Here is a 14,563-nt window from a genome sequence, read left to right on the forward strand (position 1 = left end):
AGAGGAGCGAAAGTTTTCTACGCTCTCGATCGTGGTGGCGAGCATGAATTGTGGATGTTGATATTGGCGAGGAGCAAATAAGCTCCGCCATCGCCGGGGTTGAAGTGGAAGACGTTGCTCGCGATCTCCGCTCCATGGCGGGCCTCCGTACACGCCCCGAGCAAACACTTCCAGTCGAGCGCGTCGGGTGCGTACGGCATCCCCGCGATGAGGCCTCGTGCGTCGTCCACGTGTCCGGATCTGGCCAGCAGCGCCACCATGACACGGTAGTACGGCTTGGTTGGCGCCAAGCCATAGTCGAATGCCATGGAGATGAAAGCGCTCCTCCCAACCGCGAGCTTCCCCCCGTGGTTGCAAGCGATGATCGCCACCAGGAAGCTGATCTCGTCCACGGCGCTCTCCACCGCCATGGAGTCGAAGATCTGGAGCGCGCTTTGGCACAGCCCCTGGTTCGTGTAAGCCGCGAGCATCGAGTTCCAGCACGCAATGTCGGGTCGCTCGGGCATTGTGTGGAAGAGGAGCTCGGCGCGTTGGAGGGCGCCGTTTTGCGCGCAGGCGGAGAGCATCGCGCTCCAGGAGATGGCGTCACGCTGCGGCATCTGGCGGTGGAAGAGATGGAGCGCGCTGGAGAGGTGGCGGTTCTGGGCGTAGGCTCGCAGGAGGGCGTTCCAGGAGACGATGTTGTGCTCGGGCATGGAGGAGAAGATCTGTGTGGTGTTGTCGAGGAAGCCAGCGGCGGCGTAGGCGGAGAGCATTGCGTTCCAGGAGACGAGATCCAGCTCCGGCATGGAATCGAAGACGCATTTTGCGTCCTCGAGGAAACGCCCGTTTTGGGCATATGCCGTGAGGATGATGCTCCAGGAAACCACGTCCCTCTGTTCCATCCGATCGAATTCTTGTTTTGCTAAGTCGAGGCGGTTTGCTTGCACGTAAGCGGCGAGGAGGGAGTTCCAGGAAAAGAGATCTCTCCTTGGACAAGCATCAAACATTCGTTTCGCTTTCGCAAAGCGCCCACTGTGGGCATATGCGGAGATCATAGCGTTCCAGGCTGCTACGTCGCACACTTTCATCTGGTTAAAAAGGTTCTCAGCCTCGTCAAGGTGGCCGTGTTTCGAGTACTCCGCTAGCAGCGTTGTTTCTAACACTATATCTCGCATAGGCATCTCGTCAAAAAGCAACTTGGCGCTGTTAAAATGCCCGTTCTGGGCAAGTGCTGCAAGCATGACGGTACAGGCCACCAAGCCGTGGTGAGGCATGCGGTTAAAAATCTGCCATGCCTGCTCTACGTTGCTTTCTTGCGCGGCCGCGGCCAGCAGTGCATTCCAGCTCACACCATCGTGCTCAGGCATTTCATCAAAGATGTTTTGCGCGTCTACAAGATACCCACACTGGGCATTTACAGAAACCATCGCTGTCCAAGAGACCAGGCTTCTCTCCGGCATTTCTTTGAAGATTCTACGAGCGCAATCGAGATGGCCCTTCTGGGTAAAGGCAGCGAGAATCGCATTCCAAGCAACGAGGTTTCTAGCAGGCATGTCGTCGAAAACCTTGTAAGCCTCCCGCAAGCACCCGCTCTGGGCAAGCGCACAGAGCATGAGCACCCAAGAGAAGCAGTCCTTGATCCGGATGGAGTCGAACACCCGGCGGCATTGCTCGACCCCACCCAATCGCCCATACATCTCGATGAGCTTGTTGAGCATGAAAACATCATCTCGGCAGAGAGATCCCCTCACCCTGGAGCCAATCTCCTCCGCCAGTGACAAGCAGTGGCAATTTGCCATGAGCCGGATCCACTCCCTCCTGCAAATTGGGATCCATGATCCAAGATGGGACCCAAGCTCGCGTCCACAGAGAACTTGGCTCGATCCATCCATGCAGGGAGGAGAAAAGAGCTAAAGATTTTTGTACATAGCTAGATAGCTATGATCTCCATGTTTACCGTTTGATCATCTGGGAGATCGTGCCGCAGCCATGAGAGATTGCGATACATTCCATCCAGAGATGGATAAGATTGGACCAAAGCAAGTTGCAAACCCTAGACCTTAACGTAACCCATTTGTTTACTGGGAATGCCCCACGCGCCTATCAGCCAAGGGGTCCATATGTTTGTCTTTGGCTTGCGCCACCCTGCCATGCGCAAGTTACGTGTGCACATTGTGAATTATTGGCCTCTATGCTAACGTGGTGGCACTTTCTGGTTTGTATCATTGTACCCCATGGCATACAGATTCAACATACGTAAATCTCAAAGATTGGAGCGTAGTGCCAATGGTTGTTTGTTTTCAAGGGCTGACGAGTGGCACCAGAGGTGGCGGCTCTAAAGTTACATTGACAAACACGGAGCCACAGAAAAAAGGGGGAGAATTCTTGTTTGAGAGGGAACGTAAAGTTGGCCAAGTATGCAACGCTGATTTCTTGTATTCCTGGAGCGGCAAATTAGAGACCAACACGTTAACTCGCAGGATATTCCAGTGGGTGTGTATATTCCACACAACAAAAAGGGAGGCACTTGGAATTGTGGGGATGGAAAAGAGGAGGAGTCAGAGGCTCGAGATCAAGCCTTTCTTCTTCCATAGCTTTTGGCTTTTCTCCTCTTTGTCAAGCTCTGAAGCTTTCAATCCCTTGTTCTTCGTAGAAGGGAGGAATAAAGTTGGATCTAGAAGATGTGTGCTATCGAGGATGGTGCTTCTAGCGGTATCACGGTGAACGAGAGTGCGTTATCGCTGGATTCCTTGTCTGGAGGGGATGAAGGGTCTTCTAGCGTCAGCTCGCTGGCGGAGGAGGAGGAGATCGTGTCGGGATTGGATCAAGCGCGATCTATCTCGAGCAAGAAGAGGGTGAAGATGATGTGCAGCTATGGCGGCCGGATCTTGCCCCGGCCTCACGACAACCAGCTGCGTTACATGGGTGGAGAGACCCGCATTCTGGTGGTGAAGAAGGAGATTGCGTACAAGGATCTCATGGCGAAGCTCTCACACCTTGCCGGGAAGAGTTTTCTTCTCAAGTACCAGCTGCCTAATGAAGATCTGGACGCGCTCGTGTCGGTCACCTCGGACGAGGACGTCAAGAACATGATGGACGAGTTTGACAAGATGGTGAGTCGAGACCGATCTTCCGATGGAGCTGCGGTGAAGCTGAGGGTGTTTTTGTTCGATCCTCACGGCCCTTCCAAGTCGCCATTGTTCGATCCATCGGCAGTGCTCGAGTACTCGTCCGACGAATCCGTCATGGATCCAAGCTCCACAAGCTCGGGGTCAAAGTTTGCGGCCTCGCCGCCACTCCTCGCGACCAATTCCTCCTCGTATCACCACCATCCACCTCGCAAATCCAAGATGGGCGCTGCGCAGCAATTGCGGGATCACGAGTTTGGGTCGCTCAAGGCGTACCAGCGCAAGCACCAGGCCCAAGATCAGCATCACTCCCCGGTGGAGCCGGAGAACAATCACAGCGAACGACGAGGAGGTATGTTCTACAACCAGGATGTTCCATCCAGTGGCCAGCTCCACCCCCATCACTATCAATTCGTTGATGGATTCACCAGCAGCGAAGCAAGCCGCGGGATCAAGCCTCCCTGTCACTGCTGCGCTGCGGAGCCATCATCTTCTTCGTCATCGATGCTCCCCCCGCGACATCCTGTTGCACAGCGATCCCTGAGTCCCTACCACCATCACTCCCCTGTGCGTACAGGCTACTCGATCAACGAAACCCAAGCCCACTTCTGCGGACCTCGCTACTATAATCCTCCATCTTATTCTCACCACCACCACCCCCACCACCATCACCACCTCCACCACCTATATAACAATGCGTGAAAAGATGGTGTCGGGCAAGGAAGAAACTCTTAATACAACCTTTATATAGAAGGAGGAAGAAAGAGGGCTCTAAAACAAGGAGGGCTCTAGAACAATAGATTCTTAATTTTTCTCATTTTTCGGGTCTGTAAACGCACAGAGAAGCGGAGATTACCAAAACAATTTGTATATACGAGAGAAAAAAAACACACTTTTAATGGAAGAAGCAAAGTCCGATGTACCTGATAAGTATGCTAGCTAGTAGCGAGGACTTGCAGCAGCAGGAGAAGCGTGGACCTCTCGCTGATGTTGTTGATGATGCTGCTGCTGGTGATGAGATCTCGGCACATTCCCATTGCGTTGCTCTCTGAAGATCCGTAGCAAAGCGGAGGCCTGGCACGAAACGTAAAGAGGATGCAAGTCCGAGTCAGTCGCTGCCTGTGCCTTGACATATTTGGACGTTCCATACCTTCTCTTTTCCTCGCGCGGTCCCAGTCTGTGACAAAATGTGTAGCATCGGAGTGACACCCTCGTTGAAAATCATGGCTCGGTGCCTGGGACTGTTGGAGCAAAGCGTCAGCAACGCGGCAGCCGCATGCTCCTTCCCGCGCTGGGACCCGGCTTCCACGACTTCCACCAGAGCTGGAATTCCTCCGTCCTCGGCAATGGCGCTGCGTCCCTCCGACACCGTGGACAAGTTGGTCACCACCGCCACGGCCTTGTCCACCATCCCCAGCCTCGGCTCGCAGATGAGGTCGATGAGAGGCTTGACGGCTCCGGCCTTGACCACCTTGTTCTTGTTGTCGTGGCATATCGAGAGGTTGAAGAGCGCGGTTGCCGCATCCTTCTTCCCGCGAGGAGTTCCGGACTTGAGTAACTCGACCAGCGGCGGGATGGCGCCAGAAGCGCCGATGAGTGCCGTGTATTCCTGCTTCACCGAAAGGCTAAACAGCGTGGCTGCCGCGTTTTGCCTGGCTTCCGGGTTTCCTTCCGAGAGGACGCTGATGAGAGGCGGGATGGCGCCCGAGTCCACAATGTCGTGCTTGTTGCCGTCGTTGAGTGACAGGTTGAGCAGCGACGTGACCGAGTCCTCCTGGACTTTTGGATCCGCGGAGCTCAGCAGTGCCACCAGCGGTTTGATGGCGCCAGCGTTGGCTATCCGGATCCTGTCCTCGGCGTTGTTCTTGGCGAGGAGTCTCAGCTCCGCCGCAGCCGTCCTTTGCATGTCCAGAGATGGCGCGTCCAAGTCCTGGATCAGACTCCTTATCTTGCTCTCCTTGTTCTCGTCGTTGCCAATGATGTCGAAGAGCTTCTCGCTGTTACCACCAAGTTTCAGCCTCGACCTCTCCTTCCTGTTCCTGTAGAGAAACCTGGGTGACTTCTCCTCGAGACTGTCCGAGGCTGCGTCTCCGGAGAGCTCGCCGCTGAAGCGACGTCGACTCCCAGGAGAAGCAGCACCTCTGCTGGAACCGGACGGCTTGTGCTGGATGCCTACCAAGAAGGATCTCATGTCAGGCTCCTCGCCGCCACCTTGCTCAGGATCGTGGTTCCCGTCCACCATCTCGGACGAGGACACTGGCAGCGACTCGGCCTCCACTCCACTGCCTTTGGTGCCCGACGACACGTCCTGCTCTAGCAGCTGCGGAGGAGGCTTGGAAGGAGTGATGAGCTCCCCCAGCTCGTCAACTTTCGGGGGCTCGGGGAGTGGCACGTTGTGCATCTCACACCAGTTTGCGATGAGCGCCTTGACGGTGTAGTTCGGGATCAAGTTGGTGTGAGAGATCACTTGCTGCGTCTTGGGACAAGTCCTGTTTCCTCGATCCACCCACTGTTGAATGTAAGCTCGTTCATAGGTCTGTCCGGAAGCCACGATGACAGGATCCGACATTAGCTGCTGCGATAGTGGACAGCAGAAGTCGGCAGGGATCGGAATGTTTTGCTGCTGGACGCTATCCACTTTCTCTGGAGCAGGATCTTGGGTGGTCATACTCAGCAGCGATGTAAGCTTGTCGATGACAGCAGCAGCGCCATCTTCCCTCGACTCCCTCTCCTTTTCCAAAGCGGCCTTCTCCTTGGCAATGCTTTCCAAGGACCCCAACTCCATCTCCTCGAGAAACCTTTTGAGCTGCGCTGGATTCACCTGGGAGCGGCCAAAGTCTTTGAGAAGGATGGCAATCTCGTCCGCCAGCTGAGAGTCACGGGCATTGATCGTGAACTTTAATCTCCGTAGCTCCTGGTGACAGTGCTCGATCTGCACTGAAGACGACGAGGGGCTCAGAAACAAACGCAAGAAGGAGCAAGGCTCTCATGAATTACCTGTGATCTTGTGTGACTAGAAATATACATAGAAGATAGAGGGATGGTTTCAATGACCCGACACATATCGCCAGCGATTTCTTGAAACCCAACGACGATCTCGTGACAGCGATAGATCTACACAAAAGCGCATTAGAAAAGAAGAAGAAGAAAAAGAAACTCTCACGCTCTTTCTCACACTCGCAACTTACCAGGAAAATCTTGCTCCTTCCAACGCTGCATTCCTCCACCGCGTCCCTGGCCCTGAGAAGAACGCTGTTGAGCGATTGGAATGGCGCTAACGCGGGCTTGGGCAGCGGAATCTTCACTTCACGGAGGTAATCAACGGCGGGCTTGAGCATCTTGATGCGAGCGAGCAGGCTATGGACGCTGGATCGCTGGAATTTGACGCTCTCTCGAGCCAGCAGCAGCATGTGCATGGAATCCGACACATCCGTGAGGATCACCTCGTCCTCCATCACCATTGCTATCAAGATTTCCACTAGTGAGCGCGCGCGATCCACTAGAGTAAAACAAAGAAAACGCATTAAAATACCATACCTCAAATCCCTGGAAACCCTTGCTGGAGCTCGCGATTGGAATGCCGCGGCGTGGATCTAAGATTTTAGCCCGAGGCGCGCGATGCCGCCGCGGCGGGGCGCCATGGCGCCATAGCCTAGCGAAACAAAGAGATAAAGAAACTCTCGCGCAATCGATCAGAGGGGGTGGACGTTTCCCATGGCGTACGGACCCATGTGGCTACTGACCACCGATTGTCAGCCGGGCTGCCTTCTCAGCCGTCGATGCGATGTCGAGCGAAATGAATGCGGTCAGTACGGTCGCGCATTGATTAACGGTGAGATGGCCCGCCACCTGGCGAGGCATAATCCATGTTTAAATGTATAAGTAAAGTTAAACTTCATGGTAATAAAACGTTTGACCGCGTCTTTTTCTACGAAGCTACGAGTAGAAGAATTCGTCTTCTCCTTCGATCAGGGAGTGTTTATACTTGCTATAGTTTTTCTCTTTGGTTGTTTCTTCGAAGCCAAGTTCTCTCTTCGTGCATCATTGCCGAAGTTTAAAAGAACTTCCGCGGGATCAATCGCTCTCTTGCTTGCTCCCTGCGATGTTTCTCGCCAGAGATCAGCAATGCTGCGATGGGTTTCGTGGCAGATCTCGTCGTTGGAGCGCTGGTATCCATCGTCGACTTGGTCAGCAGCTTGCTCCTCCAGTCGCTCTCCATCGTCCTGCTAGCTGCGATCCATCTCTTGAGGGGCTTGGTCACGATCGTCCTGCGAGCAGCCAAGCTCTTGATTCGTGCACTGGAGATCTTTTTCGATGCGTTGCTTGATGCGCTGTTCGCCGTCCTCGTCCGGATCTCATCTGTGCTGCTCGTGTTGGTTGTCGAGATCTGGAGGCTGCTTGTCTCGTTTCTAGCTCGAGCTGTCCGCGAGTTCATTGCTGACGTCCACACGGCTCTTGACAACACACTTGGCATTCTCGTTGCTCTTGGAAAGCTGCTGGGACTTTCGCTCTACACGGTCTCGAAGAACCTGATTCGCGCCGTGGTCCATATCCTCGATAACTTATAGCTGCTGCTTTGCTCTTCTTTTTACTTTTCTTGTCTTCCACCTCGTCGTGATCAATGTATACAAGCTGGTAAAGAATGTTGCACGCCCGCAAGCATTAGCACAAGTTGAAGCTAGAAAATCAAAGTTACCGGTAATTAAGTCTATCGGGGATGCGGGGAGTCCAACGTTTCCGAGAACGCAGGAGAAGGATCAAACGGCACCGGAAAAGCTTTGATGCTTGACGACCTCCGGAATGATCCGATACTATCCATTGAAAGCATGTACTGGGACGCGTTGTTCTCGATTATAAGAGCGTCGTCGAGCTCCTTCACGACACCAGCCATGTCCGGTCTACGTGCTGAGCAGGTCTCCACGCTTGCATAAGCCACCTCCACTACTCTCCACATTGCCTCCGGTGTGTAGCTAGCGCTGATACTCGGATCGATGATCGATTGAATGTTAGCTTCGCTTATGGACTTCCTGGCCTGCAACAAACACAGTAGAAATTCAATGCCTTGTCTAGCAACAAGTTAAACGAAAACTCACCCAGTCAACCAAACTGGCCTCTGAACGGGGACGGCGTAAGTTCAGAGGCTCGCGACCACATACGATCTCCAACAATACGACGCCAAAACTAAAGACGTCGCTCTTGGTAGTGAGCACCTGTGTCATGTAGTACCTGCAAGCAAAAAATACATGGCGACTCAGGTTATCACGGAGGATGGTGACTTACTCTGGATCAAGATAACCAGTCGTTCCTCGAACTTCAACCGAGACGAGGCTGTCGTCTTCCTGCGGTGCAAATCGCGAGAAACCGAAGTCCGCGACTCTTGCGTTCATGCTGTCGTCAAGGAGAATGTTACTCGATTTTACATCTCTGTGAATGATGGGACGCGGGCCACTCGTATGCAAAAAGTTCAACCCTGCAATGGTCGGATGATCAGTCTCCAAACAAAACTGAAATATACTCTACCTCGAGCGGCTCCTATCGCGATAGATAATCTGGTTTGCCAATCGAGCGGCTTTCTTGTTGCTGCCTCGCCATAAAGTCGGTCTTGTAAAGTACCATTTGACATGTAAGGATAGACGAGCATTTCGTGTTGGCCTTCCGTGCAGTAGCCAAGCAAAGGAACCAGATTCGGGTGTCTAATCTTGGATAAGAGCGTAAGCTGTCACAAGCTCCAGAATCAACAAACGTGTTTAACTTCATCGAACTCGCAGCTTACCTCAGCAGTGAACTCACGTAGGCCTTGTGATGAAGTTGATGATCGCACTTTGATCGCCACCTCCTGTCTGTTAATCAGCGTCCCACGGTACACGTATCCAAATCCACCTTCAGCTATCTTAATCCCGATTGCTTCTTCCAGTTCTTTCAGCATGTACTGCTTAATGGCGATTGGTTCTTTGTTTACTTTCAGCTCCATGCTCCTTTGATCTGTAAAGTGATATGAGAATCCATTTTATGGGACATGGGACGAAAAACACTTACAAATTCTCGGAGAAGACTGAGGCTCCACTGGCGGGGTTCCCCTCAGTGCTCGAAACAGCTTAGTGATACAAAGTGCCGTGACCATAGTCAGCGATGTCAAAGATATCAAGACCGTGCTCATGAGTCCAAGCATGGATAAAGGACTTTGGTGTGGTCTTTCAAGCAGCTTTCTGGAAGAAAACCTGAGGCCCCTTGGCGTCAGAAAACTCGGAGACATGAAGCTTACCGGCTGTAAGTGAATTTTGGAGCGAGAAACAGTTCCAGAGTCGGCATGGTTGTCACGAGGCCGCTTGGAGCTGGCATCAAACAGTAAAGAAGTAGAGTGCTGTTAGCGGGATCAAGAGGAACCTGGATGACAAGATCCTTGGACGTGTCGACGTTGCGGAGTAGTTTTGAGTTGATCGAGATGTCTAATGCTGGCGGCTGTTTGGCAATCTTGTCATGTCTGAAAACTCCGCGGACGATGAAGCTCTGGCCGGTTATGTTCATTCTAGAGCAAACCTTCGTTTCTCTTGTAGCCAATTTGCTCCCATTCGAAAAAGAAGTGGCCACGCTTTCCTTCCAAGAGGCAAGAGCAGTAACCTCTGCAACAAGGAGTCGAATTACAACAGTACTGCCGAATTCCCGATTTACTCCTACCTTGATCCGAGCTGACCACCGGTCCTGCTTGTAGTAGCACAAGGCCAGAAATCACCAAAGTCGCAAAGAATTTCCATTGTTCATGAGGAAGCATCTCTTATCTCCTCCGCCAATGAATTCGATCATGAGATCGATCAGGGATTGCGATGATGAACTGTTGCCGCAACTACAGGAGCAACAATTCAGTCCCAAACAGGGAAAGTCAAAGAAGAATCTCTCGAGCCAAAGCAAGCAGCGAACAATCACTGATGGGAAACGAGAAAAAAAGAAGAAAAGCAACAGGAATGCGAAGGATCGATCACTGTATCCACAACCTTGGGGCAAGATCGGGGAGTGTGATGCGCTCCAGCGCTGGGGCAGCAAAACCCTACCTCGAATCGAATCAGGCCGGCATGGCGCATGAGACTAGCTCTTCCTCCGCGAGATGGGCCACATTTGATTCCCCCAAACGAGCCGTCAAACCCTTTGTTAAAAGAGGGTTTATACTAAACACCCTAGAGCGGGAAAAAATAATTTTAAATTGTAAAGGCGGGAAACTAGTTTAAAAATGAGCTTCTAGAGTTCTCTATCCAGATGCGCCATAGCCAATGGCGTTTAGCTTGCGATGGCCAGTGTTTTGTGTGTGGCTACACACGGATCCTCCCACTCCTGGCCGCAATTCCTCTCTAGGGCTAGGGTTCGTGTGTCTCAACAGCGATTGCGCAAGGCCATTTGCTGGAAATCGTCATCGCCGGTGTGGCCGTGCGGCATCTAGGGTCGCGGATGGGAGATTGGAAGATAAGGCGCTGGATTCTAGCAAGGATGATGACGATGCCATGGCCGCGCAGCTCAATGCGTTCTCCTATTCCGGTAGCTGCAAGGATGGGTCTCTAGTCTCGGTGGAAGTGCTCAAGCCCAAGCACTCGAAAGGTACAGTGGAAGTTCTCACGGATTCCTTCTGCGATCTTCTCTGGGGTCCTCTCACTTACAGGCCGCTCCTCCGGATGATCGTGCAAGAGAATTTGATCGAGACCCAGAAGCTCTTCCCCAAGAATGTGATTCTCGTGGCCTTGTACGAGCAAAGCTCCGCCAAGGTTGTGGTTGGTACGGTAGAGGTTTATTTGAGCAGTGCTGGTGTCTCGAGTCCCAATCCTCCTCCCGACGCTCCATTTCTTTGCAACATGGCTGTCAAGCAGAACTATAGAAGGTGGAAAAATTCCATTTTGTCTTTCACCGCTCTAAGTTTGTTCTTAGTGTGTACAGGAAAGGCATAGCTGGGCAACTTCTCAAGGCTGCGGAGGAGCTGGCTGTGACAATGGGTTCCAACGAAATGTACCTTCACTGCCGCTTGATCGACAAAGTTCCCCTGGGAATTTACCAGCGAGCTGGATACGAGGTGGTCTCTACAAGCAGCGTCTTCTCCTTGCTCGTGCTACAACGCAGGAAGCACCTCATGCGTAAACGCCTGTGATAGCAACGAGATCTTCACAGAAGCTGGCTCCTTTTCAGCACGAATCAGTTGAATCTTTCGGAAGAAGTGGCTCTGTGATCTCGGCATCGTCCTGCGTCAACCGACACGATTAGATACAGCAGATGGTTAACAGAAAACAGAGACTACGTACTGAAGCCGGAAGAATCGCCTCTTGAAGAAGTTGGCAACGTTTGTTAACGATCAAGCAAGCACAGCCATCTCCCAGATGTTCACGGAAGTTCGAATGGATCCCAGGAGCCAGTCTACGGCGAGGAGTACTGAGACATCACCAACATATCTTGAGAAACCGACCGCCTGGAAACATAAAAGAATAATGTAAAGACACAATTTTTTTCCTTCTCTAGAAGGAACACTCGCCTGCAATGCAGTGATCACAGTGATCACTCCAGCTTGTGGAACGGAGGCACACCCGATAGCGGCTAAGGTCGAAGCTATCGCTAAAACAAAGAGCTTGGCGAGATTTAGCTCCAGACCATGAGCCTGTATGAGATCACAATAGATTGCCAATGAAAAATAGCGACTCAAAGCACACCTGACAAATAAAAAGCACTGATACTGCTTCATATAGAGCTGACCCGTCGCGATTGATGTTAGTTCCCAAAGGTATCACAAAACTCACGAGACTGGGATCACATCCGGAAGCCTCAGCACATTTCATTGTCAGTAAAGGCATTGTTGCAGCGCTGGATGAAGTTCCTAGACCCAGAAGCAGAGCTGGAGCAAAATGCCTGTCAAACATAGTTGTAGGTGAGAAGGAAACGAAAAGCTTGTATGCTTACATGAGGAGCTTGAAAGGATTTTTCTGTGAGAGGAAGAACCGCCAGCGAGTGTAATAAAAATCCTCCTATTACAGTCCCCACGTCCACTCCAAGGGCCTTCAACAGATGGAACACATTGCAGGCTTTCAAGAGTGTCTTGCATGCTAACGAGGCAACTCCAAAGGGAGTAAACGCTATAACACCTAAGATCTGACAAGAAAAGTGTGTGAGCGGATTAGAGCTTGAGAAAGTTCTGGCTTACAATTTTTATGACAACGCTGTTGCAAAGCTCGACAAGCGTCACTAGTGGATACGCGCGCTCGCCTAGAAAGAAAGCACAACAGGTATGAAGTCTCAAGGCAGAAATGCAAAAGCGTACCAACAGTGTTGCAGCAGAAGGCAAAAACAGTTGCAAAAGCAACAATCCCAAGGTAGTTTGGCTCAGCAACTATATTGGTTGGAATAAGTTTCCGGCCGATGTTTAGAAACGCTTGAGCCGCGGCCGCAGCTGCTTCGTTATCTTCTGCACCACTGGATCCATAAAGACGTTAACCATTTCAGAAGAGGGCATTCACTTACGGATCTGGAGAGTTGAGGTTGGCGCAGCCTGGGAGAGAAGACGATACAAAAGGCAGACTCTTGCCTGGCTTGATGACATAAAACAGAGTCATTCCAAGTAGCACGGCCAGTAGCATGGACAAAATATAGTAAAGAAGAGACCACCTAGCCTGCACAGATCTAAAAACCTCATTTTTCCGAGCGAAAAAAAGAAGAGCAGAAACTTACCCTCCCCCTGCCTGCCTCAAACTAAAGACTCCACTCATAAGTGAAGATACTACCAAGGGTAAGACGAGCTGCTGCAATGCTCGAAGATACAGCTCTCCGGGATAGCCTGCAACGCATTCCTTTAGTTTCGGATCATAGAAATTTGGAAGCATACCTATGAGATCGATTGTTAGACTGGAGCAGTTTGAATTGTAGAGGGAAGCTCCAAGTCCAACTCCGGCAGCAACTCCCAGTAATGTCCACCAGACCAACATCTCCTTCCGTAGTAACGTCGCGAAAAGAGCCATGAAGAGATTTGAGACGCGAGATTCATCCGCAAGATGCTCCAACATTCTGGGACTCCCAACAGCCAAGGAATGCGTGAGGCGACAAAAGAACTTCAAACAAGATGTCCCACCTGCTAATTGTCCACGGTTGTCGCTAATAATAAAATCTGAAGAGCTTGGTGGTGATGATTTTGGCCATGGATTTCCAGACTTGACGCTGCAAACTTGCTGTGGCGATGGGCCGTCCCATATCTCCCAACGCTCCTGGAAAAGAGAAGCCTCCAAATAACAACCTCCTGTAGCTGGTTGCTGCTGGCAAACTTTTCTCTCGTCTTCGCAGCTTCTTCTCCAGCTGCCGAATCGAACAAGGCCTCCCAGCCTTGCTCCCATTCCAGGCTTGACGCATCACACAAATCTAGCTTATCCATTCCATCTGTGGGAAATCATCCGACAGCGGCTTCACAATCGCGGACGAACGCTCCAGGCTTGATACTTTGGCCTTGCTGGAGATGGAAGGCACTGATAGATGCCAACCTTGGAGGCTACGGCCATTTCCTATGATCGATGAGGCAGAAGAAAAGTTGTTCGGCACTGCTAGAGCTCCAAGTGAGACTCGAAAAGAGCCTTTGATGATCCAATCGTAGAGAAACTCGTGCTTGCACTCGTAGTCAGTGACCAACACCCCTCGATCAAGCGGAAAAAAATGTGCCAGGCCTTGCAAGCCATGAGAAAAACCTTCGGCCTCGACAACGTTGGTCTCTGGAAGTGAAGAGCCTTGCCTTTGAAAAGCGTGACTGTCGCGGGGCCCGTGAAGGAAGACGTAGTTCTTGGTTGTAGCTTAGTTCTTGATTGGTATCAGGGAGAATTCACCTCCGTTTCTGGCGCTCGCTCTGCCTTTATGTTGCATGGATCATAGAGCAAGAACCTTGGAGCTTCTTGCTGTGATGTCCGCGGGAATGAAAACGATCTACTGCATTTCGATCGCCCTCTTAGAAGACGATTCTAAGATTCTGCGATTTAAGGTTAGGGCGCCTCGAGCAAGAACCCTAAATTCTAATCCTTATGGAGGCCAAAAAGGCGAGCGCTTGCACCACCATTGACAGCCTGCCAGACGCTGTTCTAGCGCTCATCCTCGACATCATAAAGTACAACGTCATGTACCTTTTGGTAAGCAAGAGGTGGCACAGAATTGGCAAAGAGCTTGGTCTCGTAATAATCGATCTGCATGACTTGCATGAGGATAAGCCACCGGAGGGCAGGGTTTTCAAGCTGGTGCAGCAATCCATCCGACAGCTCCTCATTCACAAATACCATTACTTCTTACACAAGAACTACTCATGGATCACAAGCATTGCCACCACTCTAGAGGAGCTCACCATTGAAGGTGTGAAGCACCAGGACAGTACCTTTGATCTAGAGCTGGTCTCCAAGGCGTGTCCCAAGCTCAAGTTTGTCAGCTTTTACAGGCTTCACATTGTGGCCAGGGGCGAGGAGTTC

General features: G+C 51.6%; 4 protein-coding genes and 1 pseudogene across 5 annotated transcripts; 2 read left to right on the forward strand and 3 right to left on the reverse strand.

Annotated features, from left to right (window-relative positions):
- Positions 1-17: 17 nt before the first annotated feature.
- Positions 18-2,218, reverse strand: LOC112343149 (pentatricopeptide repeat-containing protein At4g02750-like). Its single transcript, XM_024666163.1, has 4 exons — positions 2,214-2,218; positions 2,065-2,127; positions 801-1,800; positions 18-707 (listed from the first exon to the last, which is right to left on the reverse strand). The coding sequence occupies exons 1-4, from the start codon at positions 2,216-2,218 to the stop codon at positions 18-20; spliced, it is 1,758 nt and encodes a 585-aa protein (XP_024521931.1).
- Positions 2,219-2,448: 230 nt separating this feature from the next.
- Positions 2,449-4,032, forward strand: LOC112343139. The gene has a single exon (XM_024666135.1). It carries the CDS (start codon positions 2,664-2,666, stop codon positions 3,810-3,812), a length of 1,149 nt encoding a protein of 382 aa, XP_024521903.1. The 5' UTR covers positions 2,449-2,663; the 3' UTR covers positions 3,813-4,032.
- LOC9629189 lies at positions 3,961-10,241 on the reverse strand. The gene is made up of 15 exons (XM_024666164.1): positions 10,157-10,241; positions 9,786-9,951; positions 9,373-9,730; positions 9,147-9,328; positions 8,884-9,092; positions 8,631-8,826; positions 8,391-8,580; positions 8,204-8,336; positions 7,822-8,142; positions 7,201-7,620; positions 6,854-6,959; positions 6,299-6,609; positions 6,108-6,224; positions 4,261-6,042; positions 3,961-4,184 (listed from the first exon to the last, which is right to left on the reverse strand). Exons 2-15 carry the CDS (start codon positions 9,877-9,879, stop codon positions 4,050-4,052), a joined length of 4,554 nt encoding a protein of 1,517 aa, XP_024521932.1. The 5' UTR covers positions 9,880-9,951; positions 10,157-10,241; the 3' UTR covers positions 3,961-4,049.
- A 103-nt stretch (positions 10,242-10,344) lies between these two features.
- Positions 10,345-11,595, forward strand: LOC9629190. Of its 2 annotated transcripts, none has more exons than XM_024666136.1 (2): positions 10,345-10,971; positions 11,019-11,595. In XM_024666136.1, exons 1-2 carry the CDS (start codon positions 10,373-10,375, stop codon positions 11,233-11,235), a joined length of 816 nt encoding a protein of 271 aa, XP_024521904.1. In that variant the 5' UTR covers positions 10,345-10,372; the 3' UTR covers positions 11,236-11,595. The 2 variants fall into 2 exon arrangements, with proteins under 2 accessions (XP_024521904.1, XP_002992474.2); XM_002992428.2 differs by having other exon boundaries at positions 11,028-11,595.
- Positions 11,314-13,456, reverse strand: LOC9662383 (annotated as a pseudogene).
- Between the last annotated feature and the right edge of the window lie 1,107 nt (positions 13,457-14,563).

This window comes from Selaginella moellendorffii, unplaced genomic scaffold, assembly GCF_000143415.4.
Source record: "Selaginella moellendorffii unplaced genomic scaffold, v1.0 SELMOscaffold_136, whole genome shotgun sequence".
Classification (NCBI taxonomy): domain Eukaryota; kingdom Viridiplantae; phylum Streptophyta; class Lycopodiopsida; order Selaginellales; family Selaginellaceae; genus Selaginella; species Selaginella moellendorffii.

Coding starts and splice junctions, on each gene's coding strand:
- LOC112343149 (XM_024666163.1), bottom strand. Junction 1,801..2,064: donor AGGCGCGTGGGGCATTCCCA/GTAAACAAATGG, acceptor CCCAATTTGCAG/GAGGGAGTGGATCCGGCTCA. Junction 708..800: donor TCCTCGAGGACGCAAAATGC/GTCTTCGATTCC, acceptor AACACCACACAG/ATCTTCTCCTCCATGCCCGA.
- LOC112343139 (XM_024666135.1), top strand. CDS start 2,664: ATGTGTGCTATCGAGGATGGTGCTTCTAGCGGTATCACGGTGAACGAG.
- LOC9629189 (XM_024666164.1), bottom strand. CDS start 9,879: ATGCTTCCTCATGAACAATGGAAATTCTTTGCGACTTTGGTGATTTCT. Junction 9,093..9,146: donor TCAGTCTTCTCCGAGAATTT/GTAAGTGTTTTT, acceptor ATCACTTTACAG/ATCAAAGGAGCATGGAGCTG. Junction 6,960..7,200: donor AGAAACATCGCAGGGAGCAA/GCAAGAGAGCGA, acceptor ATGCCTCGCCAG/GTGGCGGGCCATCTCACCGT.
- LOC9629190 (XM_024666136.1), top strand. CDS start 10,373: ATGGCGTTTAGCTTGCGATGGCCAGTGTTTTGTGTGTGGCTACACACG. Junction 10,972..11,018: donor GTCAAGCAGAACTATAGAAG/GTGGAAAAATTC, acceptor GTTTGTTCTTAG/TGTGTACAGGAAAGGCATAG.